We start from the raw sequence: 26,249 nt of genomic DNA, 5'->3' as shown, positions 1-26,249 counted from the left end.
TTTTCAAACATGCAACACAGTTCAATCGTAGAAGAATCCAAACATACATAGCACAAGATTCAAGGTCACAGCACAAATGAAATTGGGAAGACACCCAACCAGATTATACAAACATCCTAGACAATGTTAATAACTCGAACAAGGGGTGCCACAGGCCGGAACATCCTACATTACGCGTATCAAAGCTCAATAGATTACTGGTAGTACATAAGCTGCTGGGCGCCAGCTACATTCTGATAACCACCATCATAGATGGCTTGACTAGCACCTGCACCCATTCCCATCGTTGCTGGCTTCAGTGCGTGTTGCCCCTGGTGAGGCATGAGGGCAGGGATGCCGCCCATCTTGCTAATTGCAATTTGCCGCTCATACGCTAAAAGGTCGGCAGCAGATAGGCCGTGCAGTGGTGCAGGTCCAGGTGGAAGGAGTGGGTTTGAGCTAGTTCCAGGTGGAGTTGGTTTGTTACCCCACGAACACTGAAAAATCAGAAAAGGCAAAAGTAGAAAAAATTAATAAATATGGCTTCCAACAAGCATAACATTATGGACATTAAGTGTTAACAGGAGGGAGAATGACTATTGTCCATACCTACATTTCACAGCTTATTGGATACTCCATCCGCCCAATAAAAATTGACCAATTTTGCCATTTTAGGATGTCCCGTAAAATTAGCAACTTCTATTTTAGGATACATTTTTCTCTCTGATGAGGTGAGCCTCATTCTCCACAACAATGCTCAAATCACTTTTTTCTTTCTCTATCTCTCTTACTTTACCAATATTGTACATTAAAACTCATGCCGTTACAAAATTGGTCTATTTTTATCGTTGGGAGTATTAAACACGTGATTATGCTGGATAAACAGAGTACCCATTGTTTTCCATTTAGAAGTGAACAAAACATGGTGATGAAGCACAACACGAAAGATGGAAGGCAGTATGGCAAGTGGCAACATCTAAGGTAATGGGTAGATCCACTGAAATTAACAATTTTGCTTTCTTAATTCCACAATTGGCAGCATATGTAGAACTCGGAATTGAATGCAACGATGTGGACAGTCTAAAACTACAAACTCAGACAGCAAGAGACAACAGGTGTTCATTCAAGTTCACTTTTTATTGATATTTGATAGGTTACCATCTCCATATAAACAAGCAGGAGTGAAAACAAACCTTAATTTGTTTGCTATAGAGATATGACTGAGCATTTCCCAATTGAATGGCCATAGCAGCCTCTGCATGGGTGCTGTACCTCACAAAGCCAAATCCTTTATCACGCTGCACCCTAACTTCTTCAATTGATCCCACACCAAGTGCATGGAAGTGGCGGTGGAGGTCAACCTGGCTTACCTGGCAGAATAAAACCAAGAAAGTAAATTGTGTGAAAGCAAGATGCTTCAAATTGAAGAGTTATAGTCAAACTAGTCAACACATGAGATTTATTGAAAATTTTAACCTTCAATGCAATCAACTATCCGAATCAACTTGTCGTCACAGTCACACATCCATAAAGAAGCACATACTTCCAAATTTATTGTATACTCTTCTATACCAATATATCCTGAACACCCAGGAGACATTATGTATTGGGGGAGTGGGGAAGTAAGCAAAAGAGGACTTACTTCTGGAGCAAGATTACCAACATACACAGTGGTGTATTGAGGATTATTCTCAGGAGTATCAGTGCTTGCTGCCTCCTTAACCTCTTCTGTAAAAGCACTAGTCTACATCAGTTTTGGTCAAACAACTCAAACTAACACGTAGTCATCACCAAGTGAGCACAGCAAGTAGGTATGAAAGGAATGCAATTTAGATAGTCATATCTAGTTTTTTTCTAACGAAAAACAAAAAACAGCACTCTCGGAGATGTTACACTAAAAAGGTGGTAATTAGATCAGAATATAAACCGTGATGCTTAAGAGCTTGTAACTACCAACAAAACAATTAGTAAAATCTTCTTAGTTTCAGGAAACAACTAAATCTTATGTCTCCAGAACATACTCACCAGACGAGCCGTTTGTTAGTTCCACGACACTTTTAGCATCTGAGTTCTGCTTTTCATCGGTGGTACCAGCACCCTTTGTGGCCCAGTTACAACGTATCTGCCTGCTACCAAGCCATTTTCCTGCAATGTTTTCAAATAAAAGAAACCTTAAGGTTTCTGTTAATTGAAACACACAATGTGTTTTAGGAATTAACCCAAACCGTTCTCACCAGTTAAATCATTTATTGCGCTCTGAGCTTCCTGAGAGAATATATATATGTATAAATAAATAAATATAAAAAACAACAAAATAAAGGGCAAACTCAAGGGTTCTGCTACTCTGTATCACGTAAACACTAGCTTGAACAAAAATTCAGATATCACAAGAACAAGTACATGTTGGTTGCGGAAAGAGACGAATCCAAATCCCCTGGAACGGCCAGTCTTTTGGTCCCACATAACCCTTGCATCACTAGGACAAAAAGAGATGGTAAACATTTATTAGATCTAACGATCACATAACAACACCAAAAGCATTACCCTGACACACAAGCAAAAGAAATTAAGTTGAGTGAAGGAGAGATGCTTACGAACAGCTAGGATAAACAGAAAAGCATGCATACAACATGGCGTCAGTAACCTCAGGGCTGAGATCACCAACAAAAATGTTATAGTGACCTGCAAATGGATATAAACTTCAAGAGGCACTCAACAGACACACAATGTTATAAGCTAATTTAGCTGGTGCCACAAGTATAAAAACATTAAAGACGATGCTCACTTGACGTGTCTTCCCTCTGACCACTAGCATATGCCCAGTTAACTTTTATAGGCTGCCCAAACCTGAAATTCATAATAGATAATATTAATGTGAAGCACACAGCACTATCAGACAGAATCTTCAGTAATTACTTCTTACAAGTGCCTCCCATTGAGAGTCAATATTGCAAGAGAAGCACATCTACGATCAAAGTAATGAATGAATCCGTAGGATGACTGCACCATCGAATCAAAGAATGTCAATCCAAATTTAGATGTATGTGAACAACCAGAAAGCTGTGTTTGAGAGCAGTTGCACCTTTTCCTTTCTAACAAGCTTACAGCTCTCAACCGGACCAGTACTTGCAAAAACTTCTTGAAGAAGTGGTTCTGTCACCTGCGTGTGAATGTTACCAACATACCTGCATTGTCTCAAAAAATAAAAAACCTACAAGTTTAAAAAGAAAAGAAAACAAAGAAAAATAAAGGAACTTATAAGAATCTTCCCAATAAAGTCAAATGATATCACATCAGTAAGATAGAATATATATTCCAGAATAGTCCTCAAAAGGACTAGCTTGAAGCCTTGCACATACGTTGATGTTCTAGCCCAATATTTCAGTTACATTTAACGTAAGGTATACATTACTTGTAGCTTAAATATTAGGTTAGAACATCAGAGTGTGTGCAAGCTAATCACATAGCACAACCAAAAAAAGGCTAAACATAACTAAAAAGAAATCCTTATACAAACACTTACACACTGCGGCATGTGCTTGGGTCAAACCCAGGAGGCAGATTTCCACTAGGAATTGGCTCAATCTGCAAATGGCAAGGTGCGAATGAATTAAGCTGAAAAATAAAAAATAATTTCCAAACCGTTGGCAAAATACCAATCACCCAAAGAAGAAAAAGATAAAAAAAAGACTAAAATGCAGGATTTGGAAGAAAATTATATAGGCAGAAACAAGATACATATCCATTCAATGTGCATCAGCTTTACACACCTAAAATGCACAGAAATTACTTAAATGCCACCAAATCTGCTTCACATATCAAATATCACCTACTTTCTGAAATAATGGGAGGCACAAAAAACCAGGCATCAATATTACATCAAAATGTTTTGGCTTGAAGCCAAAAATTCGCTCTCAACTCTTCTGCTGAAGAAAATTTCTTGTAAAGCTCGATGAACATTAAACAAACTAACATTTTATCTTTTGTAAGGGAAATCAAACCGATTGCAGTGTTGCAAAATATGTCTACCCAGCAATACAGTCTGCTTCTCCTTTTTTCTCTTTGCATGGATAGTGATGACTGATGATCTTGTTTCCTTAACTAAATCCATTTCAAAATTTGTATAACTTTGACAAAAACATTCTCTTTATTGACCAGTAACTTGGCCTGGTCTGTTAGATCAGCTAGACACCTAGTAAAAAAGCATATTCTCCAATGGACGTAACCTGTGCTCTATCTTTCTCCCCTCCAGTCACAACTCACTTAAGACTCTCATTCTGTATTAACCATAATGCAGTTTCCTAAAAGAATGCAACTTAGTTTATCTTACGGAAGACAAAACAAGTCATTAGATGAAACACAATTTCCTCCACGACAACTTAATCGCACTTGCGCACAATCCGCACTTCAATAAACAAGCAACGACCAAAAAAAAATCTCCAAATTTCAGAAAACCACATCTATGATGAATAAGTCAAAACTGAAGTCTGCAACACAGACAAAAGCTTAAAAACCTACCCAATTAAGCTACGTAAAATCTCAGTGAACTAACAAACAAAATAACACCTAGATCAACACCCGTAGCATCCCAAATTCACAATAATCTACAAAATATCAATAAACTCCAAAAATAGAACAAGCTAAACGACTAGAAAATAAATAAAATTTGAAACCTGAGGAGCAGCTAAGAGGCCGGGATGGTAGAGCGACTGCTGCTGAAGAAGCGCTTGTTGCATCAGCGCCTGATGCTGTTGCTGCTTCAATCTCTGATTCTGCATTTTTTGCTTGAATTTTCAAGTAAAAATTCGATAAATCAAATGACCACGGGAATTTATCGGTTTAGGGCTCGTCAAGCGAGGGAAATGAGAAAAAGGCAAAAAATGAAGAAAAAAATAAAAAAGAAAAAAAAAGAAAAACAAAGAAAAAGAAAATGTCGATGAAAGGGGAAATTATGTGCTTCTCGTGAAATTTATACCTCAAGTTTTTCGACTGGGCCCCACTTCACGCGGTGCTGAATATTTCATACGATGAGTGAGAAGGGTTTTTTTTATTTTACTTCTATAAGGCCATCCACAATAGGAATAGCCCAGCCATAGCCCAGCCACTGTCACATCAGCAGCACTAAAAATCCTCCTGCCACATCATCAAAACAAGCAAATAGCCCAGCAATAGCTCAGCCATAGCCTAGCCACTAATATCCACATCACTATTAACAAATATATACAAAATGAAATAATTAACAATCACACAATATGCAAAATTTAATTTACGAGACATATACGAGAAAAGTTTAATAATACTATTAAAATTTAAAAAAGTACAATAATTTAAAAAGTACATTAATTAAAAAAAATACAATAATAAAAAAAAGTACATAAATTTTAAAAAAATACAATAATAAAAAGGAGTGACAATTTTAAAAAAAATACAATAATAAAAACAAGTGGTGCGAATGAAAATGACGAACAAAGCGCGTATATATAGTGTATCGAAATTTTTTTTTTATTTTTTCGCGCTAGGCGGTGCGCTGGGCGATCCGGGCGCTGCAATAGCGCCGAACGGACCGCCCAGCGCCACGCGACCGCCCAGCGCTGCGCGGTTTCTCTCTCCAATCGCCCGCTGGGCGGCTGCAATAGATCGCCCAGCGAACCGCCCAGCGCCGGCGCTCGGCTGGGCGGTCGCTGGGCGCCTATTGTGGATGGCCTAAGACCATCCACAATAGGAATAGCCCAGGAATAGCCCAACAATAGCCTAGCCACTGCCACATCATCAGCACTAAAAATCCTCCTGTCACATCATCAAAACAAGCAAATAGCCCAGCAATAGCCCAGCCATAGCCTAGCGACATAATATCCACATCACTATTAACAAATATATACAAAATGAAATAATTAACAATCACACAATATACGAAATTTAATTTACGAGACATATACGAGAAAAGTTTAATAATAATATTAAAATTTTAAAAAGTACAATAATTTAAAAAAATACATTAATTTTAAAAAAAAATACAATAATAAGAAGGAGTGCCAATTCACTCCTTGTCTCCGTCGTCGCCGCCTCCGTCGCTGTAGCCACCATCGCCGCCGCCACCACCGCCGCCGGTCTCCCTCCGTGCCGCCTCCAACTCGTCCTGCAGGCTCATGAGCAAGGTTTGAAGCACGCTCTTCTCCACGGGATCCGTCGCCACCCGCCATTCGGCCATCGTCTTGATCAACTGAGCGCGCGTTTGGGCGCGAGCGAAGAATTTGAGATCCTCGGTGGATTGGCCAAGGGGGGATGCCGACTGGACCTCCTGGGAAGCCCCGGCGTTCCCCCTCGCCTCCCGCTGAGCGCGCTTGCGCCCCATCGGGCGAGGTCGGCCACCGACCGAACGCGGCGTGGGGAACTCCTGCGTCGTCTCGGGGAGGTCGTGGGAACCATCGCTGCTGCCGCTGAAATCGCCGGTGTAGTTCAGTCGTTGCTTCTTCGGCCAGCCAGAGTCGACACCTACTCGGAACTTCTCGGACTCGTTCAGCACAAGATAGCAGTTCCAGTAGGTGAAGTCCTTGTATACCCTCTTTCAGTGGGAAGGCTTTCTCAGCTATTCTCTTGCAGTCCTCCTCCGTTTGGCCACTGCTCATCATGCGGAGTGCGTTGGTGTACAAACCCGAAAATCGGGAGACCGCACCCCTGATTCGGTTCCAGGCCTTCCGGCAATCCTCCCCGTTGCGTGGCCTCCCCTCCGGGCAAAATCTCATGTAGGCTGCTGCTATCTTGCCCCACATGTTGACGATCCTCTGCTCGTTCGAAACGAGAGGATCGTCGCAAACACTCACCCACGCCATGCAGAGCGCGACGTTCTCCTCGTCCGTCCACCTCCTCCGTACCTCCTTTTATAGGCTGCTGATATTTTAGCCCACAAGTTGACGATCCTCTAATTGTTCGAATGGAGGGGATCATCGCAAACACTCACCCAAGCCTTGGCGAGCGCGACGTTCTCCGCATCCGTCCACTTCCTCCGTGTCGGGCTGTCGTCATCAGCCGGCTGCGACGACTCGCCGACCACCCTTTTGCCCTTCCTCTTGCCCTTCTTCTTCTTTGGTGCGCCCTGACCCAGCCCTACTCCCCCCTTTTGAACGGGAGTGTCCGCATCCTCGAGATCTATCCCCAACTCCTCTAAGGAGAAATTCTCACACTCAGTGAACTGCGTCTCCGATGGGGTCGATGTGTACGAAGAAGCAGTCAAAAAATCAAAACTGGGGCGATAGACATTGTCCCCTCCCGGCTTCCCCTGCATCCCGGGCTGCATCCCAGGCTGCCACCCCGACATCATATGCATCTCGGCTGCTCACCCCCGGCATCATCTGCATCCTGGCTGCCCACCCCGGCATCATCTGCATCCCGGGTTGCATCCATGGTACCCCCTGCCCGTACTGCATCCCCTGCCATCTCGACATACTACCCCCGGCTGCCATCTCGGGCATCATCTGCTGCCAAGGGTACATGTTGTAGCACCCGGCCATCGGACCCCATCAAGCTCCCACGGATACCGTGGGAGTTTGAGACCCGCTCGTCACTGGAAACCTCTCGTTGTTGTTCTCCATTTTGCTTTATTGCTCTTGTACAGAAATTAAGTGAGAGAGAAAACTCGTTAAAACAAGCGGTGCGAATGAAAATGACGTGCAAATCGCGTATATATAGTGTTTCGAAAATTAAAAAAAATGCTGGCCGATCGCTCCCCATTCGCCCGCCTACAATGGTGGCCAGCCGATCGACGAGCGCATCGGCCAGCGCCCGAGAATCGGCGTCCGCTCGCCGATTTTTTCACCGATTTGGCGCTAGCCGACTCCAATGGTTCGGCGAGCGGACAGGCTAGTCGATTCCCGACGCTGGCCGGTCCGCTCACCGAACCATTGGAACCGGTGAGCGCCATTTCGGCGAAAAAATCAGCGACCCGACGCCGATTTTCGGGCGCTGGCCGATTCGTTCGCCGGTCGGCTGGCCGCCATTGCAGGCTCCCAATCGGCGAGCTCAATTTTTTTTTACATTTTTCGAAACACTATATATACACGATTTGCACGTCATTTTCATTCGCACCACTTGTTTTAACGAGTTTTCTCTCCATCTTAATTTCTGTACAAGAGTAACAACGTGAAATGAGTAACGCGGGTGGTAGTAGTGGTGGTAGTGGTGGTGATGCTGAGGAGTACGAACGGCAAATGAACGAAGAGTTGGAGGCCTAAACGTCTCGCGAGATAAACCGGTTGATACAAAGGGCCTTGCAGCCGGCGGTACCTCGACCTCCACCCGTTGTCAACCGACGAGTAGTGATTGATCGGGATCACATCAGCGGCTATATGAAGACTACTTTGCAGAGGAGCCGCGGTTTGGGGCGCCTCTTTTCAGGCGGCGTTTTAGGATGCGTAGGGCAGTGTTTATGCGTATCGTTGATGCATTGGAGCGTCGATATTTGTGTTTCCGGTTCAGGTACGATGCTGCTGGCAGACCCGACCACACACCTATACAAAAGTGCACTGCGGCAATCAGGCAGTTGGCCTACGGAGGCGCGGCTGTGGATTTGGCATGCATATTTTGGGGTAGCCGGGTCGAACAACGACCTCAACGTCCTCAACTTGTCGCCCCTTTTCAACGAGCAGTGCCAGGGTGTCGGTCCGACCATCAGTTTTAACACCAACGGAAACCAGCATGATATGTGCTACTACTTGGCGGATGGGATATACCCTAGGTGGCCCGTCTTTGTGAAGACGATCAGATGCGCATCAGATGAGAGGAAGACCTACTTAGCGGAATAGCAGAAGTCGGCGCACAAGGACGTGGAGCGCGCATTTGGTGTGCTCCAGTCTCGATGGGCGGCAATTAGGGGTCCAACGCGTTTGTGGCATGCCGACTGCATTGCTGATATAATGTACGCATGTATTATCCTGCACAACATGATTGTCGAAGATGAAGGTGTACAACTGACTAGTTGGGCCAATGACGATGCTAATGAAGCCGGCCCAAGCCACGGCGTGGCCGCCCCCAACATAAGAAGGGGGTACCTCACGATGAAGTCGGCCGCCTCAAGGCACATGCCGACATGCGCCAAGTGGATGCTCATATTCGACTCCAAAAGGATTTAATTGAAGAGTTGTGGGCGCGGAGGACTGCACGTCGTTAGATTTTTTTAATTAATGTACTTTTTTTAAATTTAAATATTATTACTGAATTTTCCCGTATCTGTGTCGTAAATTTAATTTCGTATTTTGTGTGATTGTTAATTATTTATTTTTTATAATTTTGTTTATTGTGACTAGTCTATTGCTTGTCCAGTTGCTTGTCCTGATAATGTGGGATGATGAGTTTTTAGTGCTGATGATGTGGCATGAGGAGTTTGTGGCTAGCCTATGGCTGACCTATTACCATGGAAGATTCTCTAATCCCATTTTTGTCCATAAAATGTCCAAATAATCATAATATTGATTAAATATTTCTTGATAGTGGTTTTATTTTAACATTTTATATGCATATGATTTTTTTCTTATTTATAAAGATATTATATTTTTAGTCATTTTAGGATAGATATATTTAAAATACTCCTTCCGTCCGCCATTAGAAGTCTTATTCTTTGGCGGCACGGGTTTTAAGAAATGTTAATAAAAGTGGGTGAAAAAGAGTTTGTGGAATATGAGTCTCACTTGTATATATATTAGTTTTAAATGAAATGTGAGTATAATGAGTTAGTGGAATGTGAGACCTTATTACTATTTATGGTAAAAGTGAACCGGGACTCTGATAAGGCTAATTTCATGCATCGGTCTAGGGGTTCATTTCATGAAATTACTGGGTCTAACGCATTGAATTAAGTCAGGTATGTGAAGTTTTTCGCCAGATCCAGGAAAAGAAGAGGACGCTTGCATGGTCCTAGGAAACTGGCGAAAGGGTGAACAATTGGAAGAAAATTGCTAGACGGAGGAAGCCTCGGAGTTGAAGGGTAGAATAGGGATTTCTACGAAAACTCTAGAAGGCTATGTCCGCATCTATAAAAGGGAGAAGCATGCAGGCTGGAGGGACCTTCTCGGGTGGAGGCCTCACTAACAGCCCCTTGCTCGATTCACCTTTCCACACACTTGACTCCAAATTCGCGAGAGATTCCAGTTAGCACTTGGCTGGGGTTCACGTTTTAGCTTTCCGAGAGTGGTTCGAGGGTTGTAACACCGTCCTAGTTCAAGGGTGAAGAAACAATTTACATTTCCGTTGCTATTTACACTGATTCCGCCGAGCTTCGCTGTTCGAAGCTCGGTTTTTCTTTTGTTAACCAATATTTCCTGTTTTATTCCAGATTTTACTTTCGCTTATGTCTATTGTGTTCATTTCTGGTTTGCTGGTTGAGTTCGCTTGATTTCGAGTTGGATTGTCGGAGTTGTTTATTTTTTTTGCAGTTGGTTTCTGATTATTTGCTGATATTTTTCGTTTGGATCTGAAGAATGGTTATGTTTTTGGATGAATCGGAGGTTGGGTTTTGCTGGAGTTTGTGATTTGTTTGCAGATTGTTCTTGATCGATTGAATTTGGCGGTGATCGGAGCAGATCTGTTAGAATCGGAGTTATGGAGTTGATTTAGTTGATTGTTGAGTTTGGATTGCTTGGATCCGGAGTGGATTAAGCGTCCGACGTGATTCTGAGCAGGAGTGTTTAAATTTCATGCCTAGCTTACGTGTTTTCATTTCATTCCGCCTAGTTTACGTAGATCTGGTTTATTTCCGATTCGTAGCAAGTTTCCGGCATCTCAATTTCTATATTCTGTTCGAAGCTGGGAGTATGCTCTGTTTTCTGCATTTGCGTTTCTGAATCTGTTAGGAACTTTGCATGCGAAGCTAGCTGGAGCTGATATGTTATCTGCAGCTTTTTACCGTACTTGCTATATTTGGAATCATGTTCCCCGCTGTTTTATTCTTTCTGCCTAGTCTCAATCAGTTAGTTATTTACTCAGTCAAGGAAGTGATTGTGTCTTTCGGATTTGATGTCTGATTCCAGTAAGTTTTCTGTGTCCTAGGTCTAGCGTTTACATTTCTTGCCTAGATCTAGTGGTAGTTAAAATCTCAACCCCTTTGCGTGGCAGCAGCCGTTTGTTTCCATAGTCTCTTAGCACTACCCTGCGAATCCATCTCTGTGGGATCGACCCCACTTCCCTATACTAATTCATAGTATTCGGGTTGAGGGATTTATTTTTTGAAGGGGAGTCGAGTGTGTCCAACGACAAAAACACTGTAGTTCTCTTGAGTTCCTGGACCCAGTGATCCAGTGGATTTAAGGAGCGTTGTGTCTGGACCGAGCCTTGCATTAATTCTCATATGTGCACACTTGCTTACTCCTGAGTCTAGTCATTCGACATTAGAGTCGAGAGGCAGGCCCAAACCCACTTCAAATGGCGCCGTTGCCGGGGATGGATGGCGTGGTTAGTGTTAGTGTTCAGAGTCTGTGGTGTAAATAGTTTTGATTTGTTTTCTTTCTCTTTTGTTTGCAGTTTATGAGCAGAGGCTCAAGGTCTACCTACTGGAGCAACTCATCTGGGTGGAAACACGGCCAGTTTGATTGGCGAGTTAAGGATACAGTCTCTACTGTGACCACCAGATCAGGGTACACCACGGGAGGCCCGTTTCCGAGTGAATTTACTAGCGACGAATCTTGGACGTCATCAGGACGCGAAGATCCAGAATCACCACCCGAATCAGAAACAGAGTCAGAAACAGGGGAAGCAGAGGAAGTAGTCATGGCGCAGGTGGTAGACCCAGATCCAGAAATCGTCTCTCTCACTGCCCATTTAGATGGAGAACCAGCTCAAGCTATAGTGATGAATCCACGCCAGAGAACTATCGAGATCAAGACAAACGTACTCGGCATCTTACCGACGTTCTCTGGGCGTAGAAATGAGTGTCCGTATGAGTTCTTAAATGAATTCAGTAAGTTATGTGGTATTCAGAAGAGGCCGAATGATGCAACAGAGGAGGATTATCGCCTACGAGCGATTCCGTTTACCTTGAAGGGGAAGCTAATACTTGGCTATTGAGGTTGCCTCCGGATTCTATCCGCACGTGGAGGGACTTCAAGTTAGAATTCTTAGATTATTTCTTCCCATCCAACAAGACGAATGCACTTAAGAAAGAAATACTAGAGTGTAAGCAAGATTACGATGAATCGTTGAGTCAATATTGGTCGAGATTTAAGGGGTTGTTGGATGCATGCCCGAATCACCGAATGATAGAGGCAGAGACCTACTCGCTGTTTTACGAAGGAGCAACTCCCGAGTCAAAGGACTTAATGAACTCCTCGAGTGGGGGAAATTTCACAAGAAAAAGGGGTAGTGAGGCAAGAGAGATCATAGGGAAGTTGATTGACGCTAAGAAGGCGTACGATAACCCTAGGAATGCAGTGAAAAGAGGATCGGTGCATGCTGTGAGAGAACAAGAAGATGACAAAGTCGAAGCAAGGATTGATAGGCTCGAGAAGGCTCTTTTGAACGCGATTGAAAAAACGATTCCACTGGCTTCACAAGGGAAGGAGAAATCTCCTGGTCCAAGAGATAATCAAATGCAACAATATTACGGGACCCAGGAAGGAGATTATCAAGCCCAGGTCAATGCAATGGGAAGTTGGAATCCCGATGGGAGCTGGAATCCAGGGAGACAGAGAGATGCGCCTTGGAGAAACCATCCAAATTTCAGATGGACTGACAATGAACAGAATCAGCCGGCACCACAACAAAGTCAGCAGTTTGCACCTCAGCCCGAAAGACAAGGTAACTGGTCAGGAAGGAATCAAGAGGGCAGGGCAACTGGATTAATCGGAACCAAGGAGACCACTCGAGCTGGGGAAACAGGAATCAGAGCAATCAGGGGAACTCTTATGTACCCCCACACCAAAGGAATTTTCAGAACAATTACCAGGGCCAAGGAAATCAATACAATAACTCTTCAGGCGGTCACGGAAACGCTCGTCAGAATCAAGTGAGTGGACCAACTCTGAGTATAGGGCCAGGGCCCAGTCAGCCCCCGAAACCACCAAAAAGTATCGATGATATGGTGCACGACCTCGTCAGTTCTCAGCAACATATGCAAAGCAACCTGCAATCGAACAATGACGTAGTGCACAAGCTTCAAGACGCTCAGCAAGAACAGAAAGCAGCCATGGATATGCTGGCTAAGCAATTGTCCCAAATAGCCACTTCTTTGAGTGACATGCGGGGAAACGAAGGAAAAATTCCGGCCTCAGTAAGGCCACTAGATAGAGCTAATATAAGTCAGATTACCTTGAGGTCCGGGAAAGGATATGAGTGACCGGTGGTGAGAACAAAGGAGGGGACAGATCCTAAGGAAGGCAAGAAGAAAGAGGATACAACTCCCAGACCCAGACACTTGGAGGGAGGAAGTCCCTTGGTCAAGGATGATCTTGAGGAAAAAGATTTGGAGAAACAATTGCCTAGACCGACCGAACCATTCTTCCTCGACCCAGAGCCGGAGTTGGAAGATGAGGCAGTGGGAAAAGAAACTGGAGAGTTATCAGCTGAAAGTTCTACCGGAGCAGGGAAGCGACTGAAACCTTTTCCAAGTCGGGGGGAAGCCAAGAAACAGAAGGAAGAACCGGTAGACTTCATGGACATTTTTGGGAAGTTGGAAATCAATCTGCCATTTTACAGGCCCTGAAGATGCCAGTCTTTAGCAAGTTCATCAAGGAATTTATAGCTGGGAAGGCTAGGCCCAGTGGGAAAATTCTGATAGGCGAGAATGTCTCCGCAGTAATTCAGAAGAGGAAGATGCCTTCAAAATGCAATGACCCAGGTATGTTCACCTTACCCATCTCTATTGGTGACGTGAAAATCGAGCATGCTATGTGTGATTTAGGTGCGTCGATAAACGTGTTACCACTTTCCATATACAAGAAGTTAGTTGGGGTAGGCATGGTAGATACGAAAGTTGTGATTCAATTGGCGGATAGGTCATGCATCTGTCCTGAAGGGGTGCTTGAGAATGTGATAGTCAGGGTACATGACTTCTTGTACCCTGCTGATTTCCATGTGATTAAGATGAGTGATAATGAGTCTGCTAAGTCGGGCGGAGTACTTTTAGGGAGACCTTTCCTACGTACCGCTAAAACTATCATTGATGTTTTTGATGGAACAATTTGCCTTGATTATAATGGGGAGAAATATACATTCAGTATAGATGAGGCAATGAAGAAACCTCTTGACGTTGAAAACCTGCATGCTATAGATGTTATTAACCCTTTGGTCCAGGAATACCTTGAGACGGAATTAATGCAGGAACAGATTGAGAACTCCGAGATGAGTCATGCCATTGATAGAGAGGTAGCCAGTTGGTGTCAAGCAATGAACACAAGTGAGTTATCTGATGAGGAGTTAGCTGAAGCAATTCTGGAATTCTGTGCAAATCCGGAACTAGTTAGGTCAAGAAAGACACCGTATGTGGCGAGTGTGGAAGGTTCTGCTGGGTCGAGGAAGGGAATGACTACGGAAGAAACAGAGAAAAATCCCTTGCCCCAGGAAAAAGATGTTCCCAAGAAAGAGCTGAAAACACTTCCACCAGGCCTAAAGTATGCTTATATAGAGGAGAACGAAACTTTCCCTGTTATTATCAACAGCAGCTTGACCGAAGGACAAGAAGAGGAACTGCTGAAGGTAATCCGAAGAAACAAGAAGGCTATTGGGTGGACACTCTCTGACCTGGTAGGAATTAGTCCAGATTTGTGCATGCATCACATCCGTTTGGAGGAAGGAGCAAAAGCCTGCAGAGATCCTCAACGCAAATTGAATCCTAACATGAGGGAGGAAGTGCTGAAGGAAGTATTGAAACTACTCTCCCTAGGAATCATTTATTCCATACCAGACAGTGAATGGGTGAGTCCAGTCCATATGGTACCCAAGAAGTCAGGAATACAGGTGGTCAAGAACGACAAGAATGAATTGGTGCCCACCAGACTAGTCACTGGGTGGAGGATGTGCATCGATTATAGGAAGTTAAATGAAGCGACCAAGAAAGACCATTTCCCTCTACCTTTCATTGACCAGATGCTGGAAAGGCTGGCGGGCAAGCAATATTTCTGTTTCCTAGACGGGTATAGTGGGTATTTTCAAATCTATGTGGATCCCGAGGACCAGGAGAAGACAACTTTCACGTGTCCTTTCGGCACGTATGCTTACAGGAGGATGCCGTTTGGCCTGTGCAATGCGCCAGGCACTTTTCAGCGGTGTATGATGAGTATCTTCTCGGATCTTTTGGAGGACTGCATCGAGATTTTTATGGACGACTTCACTGTGTACGGGAATTCATTTGACCCATGTTTGGCTAGTTTGGATAGAGTATTGAGAAGGTGTCAGGAAAAACATTTGGTTTTGAACTTCGAGAAATGCCACTTTATGGTCCCTGAGGGAATTGTCCTAGGGCACGTAGTCTCGGAAAAAGGTATACAGGTAGACCAGGCAAAGATTGAGGTGATATCAAAACTGCCTTACCCGACGAACCAGAAGGAGGTAAGAGGATTCCTAGGGCACGCAAGATTTTATAGAAGATTCATAAAGGATTTTGCGAAGATTGCTCAGCCACTCACTCATTTGCTGCACAATGATGTTGAGTTTGTTTTCAATGAGGAGTGCATAAAGGCTTTTCAACTACTTAAAGATAGACTAGTATCGGCTCCCATTATCCGAGCACCCGATTAGAGTTTGCCATTTGAAATAATGTGCGACGCGAGTGACTATGCAGTAGGGGCGGTGCTAGGTCAAAGAGTTGACGGAAAAAGTTACGTAATTTTCTATGCATCAAAAACGCTCAACCAGGCCCAGAAAAACTATGACACCACGGAGAAGGAAATGTTGGCAGTCGTGTACTCTTTTGAAAAATTCCGACCATATTTGCTTGGGTCGAGGGTGATAGTCTTCACTGATCACGCTGCAATAAAGTACTTGCTGGCGAAGAAAGAATCTAAGCCGAGATTAATCCGTTGGGTGTTGCTTTTGCAAGAATTCGATTGGGAAGTTAGAGATAAAAAGGGAACTGAAAATAAAGTAGCCGATCATCTGAGCAGGATATTTCAAGGGGAGACCGAGGAAGTAATACCGGACGCATTCCCTGAGGAACATTTGTACTACGTGAAAAACATTCCTCGACCTATCAGCTGGGAGGAGGTTATGGAGTTAACAGGTCCAGGGGATGCCGAAAAAGGGAAATGCCATCAAAACGCTGAGCCATGGTTCGCAGACCTGGCGAATTACTTAGTCACTGGAGAAGTGCCCAGTTCGCAAGTAATCTCCCGGGCCCAGAAGATGAAATTGAAGAGCGAGGCCAAGTACTATTTCTGGGATGACCCGTATTTGTGGCGAATGGGAGCCGACCAAGTAATCCGGAGGTGTATCCCGGAATGGGAACAGAGGGATGTGCTGAATCATTGCCATGCCCTAGCTTGTGGAGGTCACTTTGGACCCAGGAAGACCGCAAGGAAGGTGTTAGACAGTGGTTTTTACTGGCCTACATTGCATAGGGATGCGTTCGAGTTTTGTCAGAATTGTGAGAGGTGTCAACAGACCGGGGAATATCCAGGAGGGATGAGATGCCGCAAGTTCCAGTGATTGTGTGTGAGATCTTCGATGTTTGGGGGATGGACTTCATGGGTCCATTTCCATCTTCATACGGGAACACTTACATACTTGTGGCAGTGGATTATGTGTCAAAGTGGATAGAGGCAAAAGCAACCACCTCGTGTGAAACTAAGGAGGTAGCAAAGTTTCTTAGAGCTAACATTTTCAACAGGTACGGAGTGCCCAGAGCTATAATAACTGACAATGGGACGCACTTCCGCAACCGGACTATTGAAGCTCTGATGAGAAAATATGGTGTCCACCACAGACTGTCTACACCTTATCATCCTCAATCCAACGGCCAGGCGGAAATATCCAACAGAGAAATAAAGGCGATACTGGAAAAGACGGTTAATCCGTCCAGGAAAGACTGGAGTAAGAGGCTTGGAGACGCACTATGGGCTTACCGGACGGCATACAAGACGCCTATTGGGATGTCACCATATAGGCTTGTGTTCGGCAAAATGTGTCACTTGCCCGTGGGAGTAGAACACCGAGCATATTGGGCGGTCAAGGAGATAAACATGAGACCCGAATCCTGCGAGGAAGAGAGGAAATTGCAGCTGCAGGAGTTGGAGGAGCTAAGGCTGGAGTCATATGAATCGGCGATGTGGTACAAAGAGAAAACGAGACTCTGGCATGACAAGAACCTCCGGGTCAAGGAATTGCAAGTCGGGCAGAAGGTTCTTCTATTCCAATCCCGACTCAAGCTAATGCCTGGTAAGTTAAAGTCCAAATGGATTGGGCCATACACTGTTGTGAGTCTGCGTGCAAATGGAGCTGTAGAAATCCAGGGAAGTTCTTCAAACTCTACTCCTTTTCTTGTTAACGGTCATAGGGTAAAGGTATTTAGGGATAGCTCGGAGATGTGTGTAGTGGACGAAATGCCACTACGCGCACTCCATGATATCGCCTAATAGATCTGGGAAGTGAGTGTTCTTAGAAATTTCCTAGGTCCAGCATCCAAGAAGTTTTAGCATGACCTGACCTAGGGAATCTTGAGAACACTTGAACATAAATTGTAAATATTCAATCGCCTTCTTTAAATCAAGAAAAACCCAAACAAATCAGAAAAAAAATAATCTTCCAAAAATATTTTCGAAAACCAGACTCCTTAAGGAATGTTTTTGATACTGTCATACCCTAGACCCGGGGAGTCTGGCGTTTCAATTTTTAGTTTAATGTTTTTCTCTAAGTGTGATTTTGTAGAAGGAATTCACAAGGGTAAGGAGTTGTGGAGTAAAAATTTTGGAGGGAGTTGGCACCGGTTCGGATTTCAAAAGGCACTTTATGGGGAGGCGTACGGTCGCAAGCGTCATCACCTGCAACCGCCTGCCAAAACGTCCTCTCTCATGCCTACACTATAATCGTTTTGCCTTTTTATTTCTCGTTACCTATTCTCTCTCCAATATTCACAAACACAAAAATCCCCAATTTTCTCTCCCCTTTTACTCTCTCTAACCCTAATTTGCTAATTCCGCCCTAAATTCTTTACAAAAATTCCCCAAAACAACATCCATGGAAAACAAACAAGGAACCGGAAGCACCTCAGGGTCCGCCGACTCTGGGGCGGCGGCGTTTATGGCCGAGCTATTCCAGAAATTTGGGGGTGCGGAGAAGGCGATGGAGACATTCGCCATGTTTGCAACCGCAATGGGTAAATCCGTACAAGCTGCTCCGTCTTCTAGTGTACCACAACCGGAGACCGTCTCAGAACCCGTCGCCGAACATGAAACCGTTCAAGAAGCCATCGCCATTCCGGAACCCACTGCCGTACCAGAGGAGACATTTGCTCCGGAGACCACCACACAACCGGAGGACATTCAAGAATCCACGACCCCTAGCCCGGAACCAACCACCGCAGGGAATCGTGAAGACGACTCAGATTTGGTCACAGGGTTGGAATTGTTGGCTATGTGCGAACCAAGATTAGACTCTGCAACTGAGGGGGTGAAGCCCGTACTTGCTAGTGAGAAATATGTTGAGAAAGTTGTTCTGAACCCGTCTGAGGAAGTAAGAGTTTCTGTTGCTGATGTAGTGTTTCTGAGGGGGAAACCCCTGTTTTGGAAGAATCTGTGGGGGGGAAGCCCCTATAGTTGGTGAAGGTGGGGGCGACGAGGCCCTAAATTCTGAACAAAATGTGGAGGGGGATACCCCTGAGAAACCGGTGGGTACTGAGGCCCACGTCGGAGAAGGATTTGAGGGGGTGGAGACCCCTGTTTACATCTCGGGGGCAACCCCATTGTTGTCCAAGGAGGGAGAAGCCCTCGATTCTGAAATTAGCCAGGAACCCGCTGACGCCGGGGTGAAGTTGATTGTGGATCTGACCGAGATCCCAGAGGAGACCGACTCGCCGGTCAACCCCAGAGATGCTAGGAGGCGGGCTCGCCGGAGCCTCATTGATGAGATTGATGAAACTGTGGAGCCGACGGAGGAAGAATTGCTGGGTCCAGAGACCGCAGCATCTGAACAGGTGAACTCTCCCAGACCTGGCAGGGGGGAGAGTGATGAGGAGAAACGTCGCCAAGCGGCTGAGAAGAAAAGGAAGGGGAAACAAATTGCTCCTTCCTCGACCAAGAAGGCGAGAGGGAACTCTACTGAATCCACGCTTCCGCCGGCAGCTAAGGTGCCATATGCCGCAGAAACCGAGAGCCCTTCTGAGTCCAGCGACTCGGAAGAGGAACAAGGAGAGGAATTCAACTTTGAGCCAACTGAAGTGTGGATAACAAACAGCTTGCTAGATGAAATGAGGACGTTTGACGACCCAAAGCGCACGGCCATTTATAAGGAGAAGAGTACTGAGGGGAAGGTCGCTAAGTCCGGAAAGATGTATAGCTCATCGGAGCTCAAAACGATTGCTTGCAACGATGAATTCCGGACTTATATCAACGCAATAGGCTTCGATTGGTTGCTCAAGCACAGTACTACCGAGGTTCCGATTGACCTGGCCCGAGAATTCTTTTCCACCTTCCGATTTAAGTCCACTACCGATTTGGATGCCGACTCCATTAATTTCAGACTTTTCAGTGAGGAACATACGATGAGCATCCGGGAATGGACCTTGCGGATGGGTTTGCAGACGCGAATGGAGGACGATGAAGGCCTGTGGAGCGAGAGGATGATTGGTCCCCCGAAAATGACGCCGGGATTCAAAGCGCAAAGCGCATGGGAGTTCTTGACTCACCCGAGGGTGGGTCAGTTTAAAACAAGCTTTTCGAAGGCACACCACATCGAAAATAGGGTCCTGAGGTTTGCCCAGACTTTTATTAGTTACAATTTAATGGGCACCGCCAACAACGCTCTGACTACCGCCGATCTGTACTTCACATGGTGCATGGCTACGGGGGTAAGAGTTCACTTGGGCTACTGGATAGCCCAAGCCTGCCATCAAGTGACTGCAAATCCTTTCCGGCACCTATACACGTGCCACTTGCTCGGAGCTTATCTGCAGAGGAATGTGATCATGAAGATCCATAAGGCATGCCGAGAGGTAAAGACATGTTCGCCCCCTGAGGTTTTTAACATGGATTATTTTTTCAATAAAGGGTTGCTGATCGCACGCGGAAGGGAAGTATGCTTTTACGAGGTTGGGCAGTCAGAGACTCAGGTGAAACAGGAATCCGATGTGGTGGAAGTGAAGAATACTACTGGTTTGGAAGCAGGATCCAGGATAGAAGTAGAGGAAGTGCGAAAGGAGGTTGATTGGATGAGGTCAGAAATGAAGATGGTTCGGAATGAAATTGTGTCCCTGCGGGGTAAAGGGAAGGATAGTAGTGAGGCTGAGAAAGTGAGGAAGGAAGTCGCCGGAGTACGAACGGAGATGGAAGAAATAAGAGTAGAAGTTCGGAAGGTTAGGGAGGAAATGGTGACCCTCAAGTGGCGCATGTCTGATCTTGTGGCGACATCGACCAGATGTACTGAAAAGATGACGGAAGGTGTTGAGTTGATGATGGCAATGACAAAGTGGCTTAGAGCAAGGTTCCTAGAGACACCGAAGGAACTTCCGAAGCCTAGCGGCGATTCTACAACGCCAGGTCAAGGAAGTCTGACTGCGCAGAAGCCACCGCATGCCCCGAGGCCCCAGACTACTCCATCTCCCTCTCGGCCCGTGATATTGAAGACAACCGTACCCCGCCCGACAGAAGAACGACAAGAGAAGCCGGAGTTGCCAGCCAGAAAGAAAGCTAAGGTGACCCACCAGACAGCGCCACCAAAGTCTGGCCCTCGCGGGGGCCAGACCCCGAATTGAACCCCCCACGGAGCCAAGTAACCCTTATTTTTTTTATTTTATTTTCCGTTTTGTTTGTGTTCTTATATGCCAGCATGCTCTGTAATTATACATATGTGTTGTCTTTCTTACACTTAGCCCAACTTTTGGTCTAAGTGTGAGAATGGGGTGTTTTGTTTTTTTTTACATGCCTTAGTTTGTTTGTTGCGCCTTCTCCCACTTAGCCCGATGCTCGGTCTAAGTGTGAGAAGTTTTGCTCTGTATTTGTGTTTGTTGTTGTTTGCTTTATCATTCTGCTGTTAGTACTTCCCTTTTCCCCCCTTCACTACGATGGCTTGGCGAAAAAGTTGGAGTGAAGCGGGAGGGGGGATGGAGTAAGTATCGTTTTTGTGTCTTAGGATGTGTGCTTCGCATGAGCTAGCTAGATAATAAGGCAAGATCCCCTTAGTAAGAGTGATTGAAGAGAGAAAGCAGATCAACTTTGACACTTTCTTCCTTAATAAGCCGAATGCGATCTGAATGAAGTTAGGACGATGGAAAACGCCTTAGATAACCTAGCTGTACAGCCCTACTATAAAGAGAGTTATAAGCCTAAACACTTTTAGAGCTAACATGAAACAATGGGCTATCACTTGATGCTTAGGGAGTAGAGTATGAAGGAGAAAAAAAATGGGTTAAGGAGGAATAAGCTGGACAAAGTCCAGAAACCGGAGGTATAAGCTGGACGAAGTCCAGGGGAAAAAAAATAGGAGGAATAAGCTGGACGAAGTCCAGGGGAAAGGGGTTGTAATACAGAAAAATGAGGAAGAGAAAAAAAATCGTAGCCTGGCCCAGGGAAATTCATAGGAAAGGAGGAAGAATAGGGAGAAAACTCTCATAACCCGACGCATCAGTGGTATAACTCTAACTTTGGAGCGTTTTTGATCCTAACATCCCTGGTGAGGAATGAGTGATCGAGCGAACCTAACAGATGGGAAATCAATAGGCTATCTTGACTAACTGACAGACCGTTTAGGCAGACGAAGGAAGGGGGAAGATTTGAAGACTGTAATCGATCAGATTGAACTTAAACTTGTGGGGATAGTAGCTTAAAAATTCGAAACTAGTTCATGCTTGTTTGTTTTGTTGTGTTTCTGTTCTTTGTGTTATTTTCTTTTCTAAGTCCGTAGTTGCTTAGGTCTAAGAGTTTGTTTTGTTTTCATTTTTTAAAGTTTTACTTGGTAACCATGCATTGAAATTCGCCTTATTCCTATTTTCTTGTCTTTCATACTTGAGGACAAGCATGGTTTAAGTGTGAGCAGTTTGATAAGGCTAATTTCATGCATCGGTCTAGGGGTTCATTTCATGAAATTACTGGGTCTAACGCATTGAATTAAGTCAGGTATGTGAAGTTTTTCGCCAGATCCAGGAAAAGAAGAGGACGCTTGCATGGTCCTAGGAAACTGGCGAAAGGGTGAACAATTGGAAGAAAATTGCTAGACGGAGGAAGCCTCGGAGTTGAAGGGTAGAATAGGGATTTCTACGAAAACTCTAGAAGGCTATGTCCGCATCTATAAAAGGGAGAAGCATGCAGGCTGGAGGGACCTTCTCGGGTGGAGGCCTCACTAACAGCCCCTTGCTCGATTCACCTTTCCACACACTTGACTCCAAATTCGCGAGAGATTCCAGTTAGCACTTGGCTGGGGTTCACGTTTTAGCTTTCCGAGAGTGGTTCGAGGGTTGTAACACCGTCCTAGTTCAAGGGTGAAGAAACAATTTACATTTCCGTTGCTATTTACACTGATTCCGCCGAGCTTCGCTGTTCGAAGCTCGGTTTTTCTTTTGTTAACCAATATTTCCTGTTTTATTCCAGATTTTACTTTCGCTTATGTCTATTGTGTTCATTTCTGGTTTGCTGGTTGAGTTCGCTTGATTTCGAGTTGGATTGTCGGAGTTGTTTATTTTTTTTTGCAGTTGGTTTCTGATTATTTGCTGATATTTTTCGTTTGGATCTGAAGAATGGTTCTGTTTTTGGATGAATCGGAGGTTGGGTTTTGCTGGAGTTTGTGATTTGTTTGCAGATTGTTCTTGATCGATTGAATTTGGCGGTGATCGGAGCAGATCTGTTAGAATCGGAGTTATGGAGTTGATTTAGTTGATTGTTGAGTTTGGATTGCTTGGATCCGGAGTGGATTAAGCGTCCGACGTGATTCTGAGCAGGAGTGTTTAAATTTCATGCCTAGCTTACGTGTTTTCATTTCATTCCGCCTAGTTTACGTAGATCTGGTTTATTTCCGATTCGTAGCAAGTTTCCGGCATCTCAATTTCTATATTCTGTTCGAAGCTGGGAGTATGCTCTGTTTTCTGCATTTGCGTTTCTGAATCTGTTAGGAACTTTGCATGCGAAGCTAGCTGGAGCTGATATGTTATCTGCAGCTTTTTACCGTACTTGCTATATTTGGAATCATGTTCCCCGCTGTTTTATTCTTTCTGCCTAGTCTCAATCAGTTAGTTATTTACTCAGTCAAGGAAGTGATTGTGTCTTTCGGATTTGATGTCTGATTCCAGTAAGTTTTCTGTGTCCTAGGTCTAGCGTTTACATTTCTTGCCTAGATCTAGTGGTAGTTAAAATCTCAACCCCTTTGCGTGGCAACAGCCGTTTGTTTCCATAGTCTCTTAGCACTACCCTGCAAATCCATCTCTGTGGGATCGACCCCACTTCCCTATACTAATTCATAGTATTCGGGTTGAGGGATTTATTTTTTGAAGGGGAGTCGAGTGTGTCCAACGACAAAAACACTGTAGTTCTCTTGAGTTCCTGGACCCAGTGATCCAGTGGATTTAAGGAGCGTTGTGTCTGGACCGAGCCTTGCATTAATTCTCATATGTGCACACTTGCTTACTCCTGAGTCTAGTCATTCGACATTAGAGTCGAGAGTGTCACGACCGCATTTTCTAAGGATAGAAAACACGGTTGAAAACAAATAACGTACTAATAAGACTCGAGAAATTCACATACTTATAGGAATGCATGCTCCTACTTTATTTCTTTTATCATTTGTTCACCGTCAGAAGAATTTTAGAAACTTGCATATTAATTAAATTGAGAAATTTAAGTAATAGCACTTCTTTATTAACCTTAATTATTTATGTGACTTGAGAACATCGTCTCCCTCTTTCTTTCCATTTCCTTAGTGGCCGCCCGAGGCGTCGCGGGGCGATGCCGGTCGGCCGCTTACGCCCATAATTCCTCCGGTAGCTCCTCGTATTTTTCATCACAATATCGAACAAAAATCTCAAAATTTATTTAAGCCCATAATTGAATTATCGCAACTATTTCCCCTTTGTTAAGAAAAATTATATATTTTCCGGGCTTGGGATAAATTATTCATACTTCAAAATTATTTCGAAATTAATTAAATAACTCCTAAAAATTTATTCAATCCCATGATTAACTTATCGTAATAATTTCCCACCGAGAATTTATATTTATTTCGGCCTTGGAAAAAATATTCTAAAATTAAATAAACAAGTCCCCACAATTAATTCAATTATCAACCCAATGATTTATTTACAAAACCCAAATTCTCCACCTTATCACTCAAATTAATATTTTAAAGCCCCAAAACAATTTTTAACTCATCCTTATCTCTCCATTTTATTTTGTAATGCCCAACTAAAAAAGAATGGCCCAAACTAAATAAATCCTCTAATTTTAATTTATTAGCCCAATTTCTTAAAACAAAACAAAAGCCCAATCTTAAAAAAAAACAAAATGCCCAAGTTAAAAGTCAAAGAAAAAGGAGTAAAAATACTCCCCTTCTCTCTCTCGGCACTTCCGCCTCCCTCACTCTCCTTAACAAAATTTTCCCCCAAATTTTCCATAGATCCTCATTTGGAGAAATCCCAAATCCGTCGGCCTCCATCGTCCTACGCCGGCGACCTTTACGCTGTTTCGCCACCACCACCGTCTTATCTTCCGCGGAAAACGCTGATGCAGCGTGAGGAGAAGGAAGTCGTCTCTCAGCCGCCACCGCTGCTGCTGATTCGTCGATTCGCCGCAGCCACCGCGGCTGTCTTCCCCGGCGGAAATCGCAGCTGTTCGCTGCTCGTTGGCGGAATCAAGGACACCGCCGCCGTTCCACACCAGAAACTGCCGCCGCTGTTCGTGAGCAGCCACGGGAACTCTTCACCGGCTTCGGACAGCCCCGACGTCAATCAGAACAGCACCGAAACCAACCCGAACAGCCCCGCTGCTGTCGCAGCAGCCCCGAAACACGGTCGCAGCCCCCGACTTCAGACGGGACAGCCCCGATTCACCTCCGAACAGCCCCGAAACCAACCCGAAAGATAAGTTTAAAACAAGGTTATATTCTTTCGTGTTTTCGATTAGCCACGGCAGTGTTCGATTGATGATTGAGTTATGTGTGGGAATGATGTACGACGAACATGATATGAATAACACTGATCAAAAGGAAAAAGATTTTTACCTTCGTTTGATTGTACGATTGTGCGAAATTCTCCTTCCTCGACTCCTCTGTTCGACGTGGAATTGGAGTGGCAGAGGAAATAGTATGTGGGGTGTGTGAAGGGATTATGTGGGGTTTGTGAAGGGATGATTAGGATATATGATGGTGATGTTTATGGTGAAAGAAAGTGCATGTACCGATTTATATAAGATGGCAAATGATGTAACTTGCAAGTATTATTGCAAAGAATAATTACCATGTGTCAGAGGATGAAGAATTTTTCCACACTTCATTAATGCAACCTTCATTATGTCTATTACTCATCAAGGCAACATTTAATGCTGCCATGACTATGGTCCTTCTCGGATATGCTAGAAAAATAATAATAATTATTATATATATTTTTTTATATTAATTATTTGAGTATTTGCTTACTTAATCATTTAATTTGGTGTAGGTATAATTTGTCCAAGTTCGTGGCCCTCCGCGTTGAAGTATCCGTTTTCTTAAAGCATACGACGTATAAATTAAATTTTGTTGGACTTTTGTTGGATGTATCAATCATTAAAATTTTTATTATGGGACTTTATTTATTTACTTAAATTTATTATATTCATATAGGTGTAATATATATTTACGTGTTCTATTTACTTGCCTAACGTCAAAACAAACAACAACGGAAATCCATCACAGTTCGGATTTAATCGCATAAAAGTCACTTATATAGATAATCAAGCTAATAATATAGTTTATAATAATATCGTCTTAGCGGGTCGTTACAGAGAGGCAGGCCCAAACTCACTTCAGACTCCTATTCACGGACGGACTAAAATGGAAAAACGGGACTCCTATTCACGGACGAAGTGAGTATCAAGTAAAACAAAGTATTTAGTCATATTTCTTTTTAATACCAAGTAATTTTTCAATTCTTTTTTTTCACTATCATGCAAAATCATATCACC

The 26,249-nt window shown here is 44.1% G+C and overlaps 1 protein-coding gene and 1 long non-coding RNA gene across 2 annotated transcripts; one reads left to right on the top strand and one right to left on the bottom strand.

Moving 5' to 3' along the window:
* LOC121744617 (oligouridylate-binding protein 1B-like) lies at positions 1-25,655 on the bottom strand. Its single transcript, XM_042138212.1, has 14 exons — positions 25,309-25,655; positions 4,955-5,112; positions 4,653-4,763; positions 3,503-3,564; positions 3,062-3,164; positions 2,903-2,979; positions 2,765-2,826; positions 2,574-2,661; positions 2,380-2,455; positions 2,214-2,244; positions 2,005-2,124; positions 1,622-1,707; positions 1,173-1,349; positions 1-476 (listed from the first exon to the last, which is right to left on the bottom strand). The coding sequence occupies exons 3-14, from the start codon at positions 4,755-4,757 to the stop codon at positions 195-197; spliced, it is 1,269 nt and encodes a 422-aa protein (XP_041994146.1). The 5' UTR covers positions 4,758-4,763; positions 4,955-5,112; positions 25,309-25,655; the 3' UTR covers positions 1-194.
* Positions 23,835-25,903, top strand: LOC121744618. The gene is made up of 2 exons (XR_006038645.1): positions 23,835-25,184; positions 25,745-25,903. It is a non-coding gene; the product is annotated as an uncharacterized LOC121744618 (long non-coding RNA).
* Positions 25,904-26,249: the final 346 nt, after the last annotated feature.

The sequence above is a fragment of the Salvia splendens genome, chromosome 8 (genome assembly GCF_004379255.2).
Source record: "Salvia splendens isolate huo1 chromosome 8, SspV2, whole genome shotgun sequence".
Lineage (NCBI taxonomy): Eukaryota > Viridiplantae > Streptophyta > Magnoliopsida > Lamiales > Lamiaceae > Salvia > Salvia splendens.
This window is presented reverse-complemented; position numbering and strand designations above follow the sequence as displayed.

Coding starts and splice junctions, on each gene's coding strand:
- LOC121744617 (XM_042138212.1), bottom strand. CDS start 4,757: ATGCAGAATCAGAGATTGAAGCAGCAACAGCATCAGGCGCTGATGCAA. Junction 1,708..2,004: donor ACTAACAAACGGCTCGTCTG/GTGAGTATGTTC, acceptor GTGCTTTTACAG/AAGAGGTTAAGGAGGCAGCA. Junction 1,350..1,621: donor TTGGTAATCTTGCTCCAGAA/GTAAGTCCTCTT, acceptor TTATTCTGCCAG/GTAAGCCAGGTTGACCTCCA.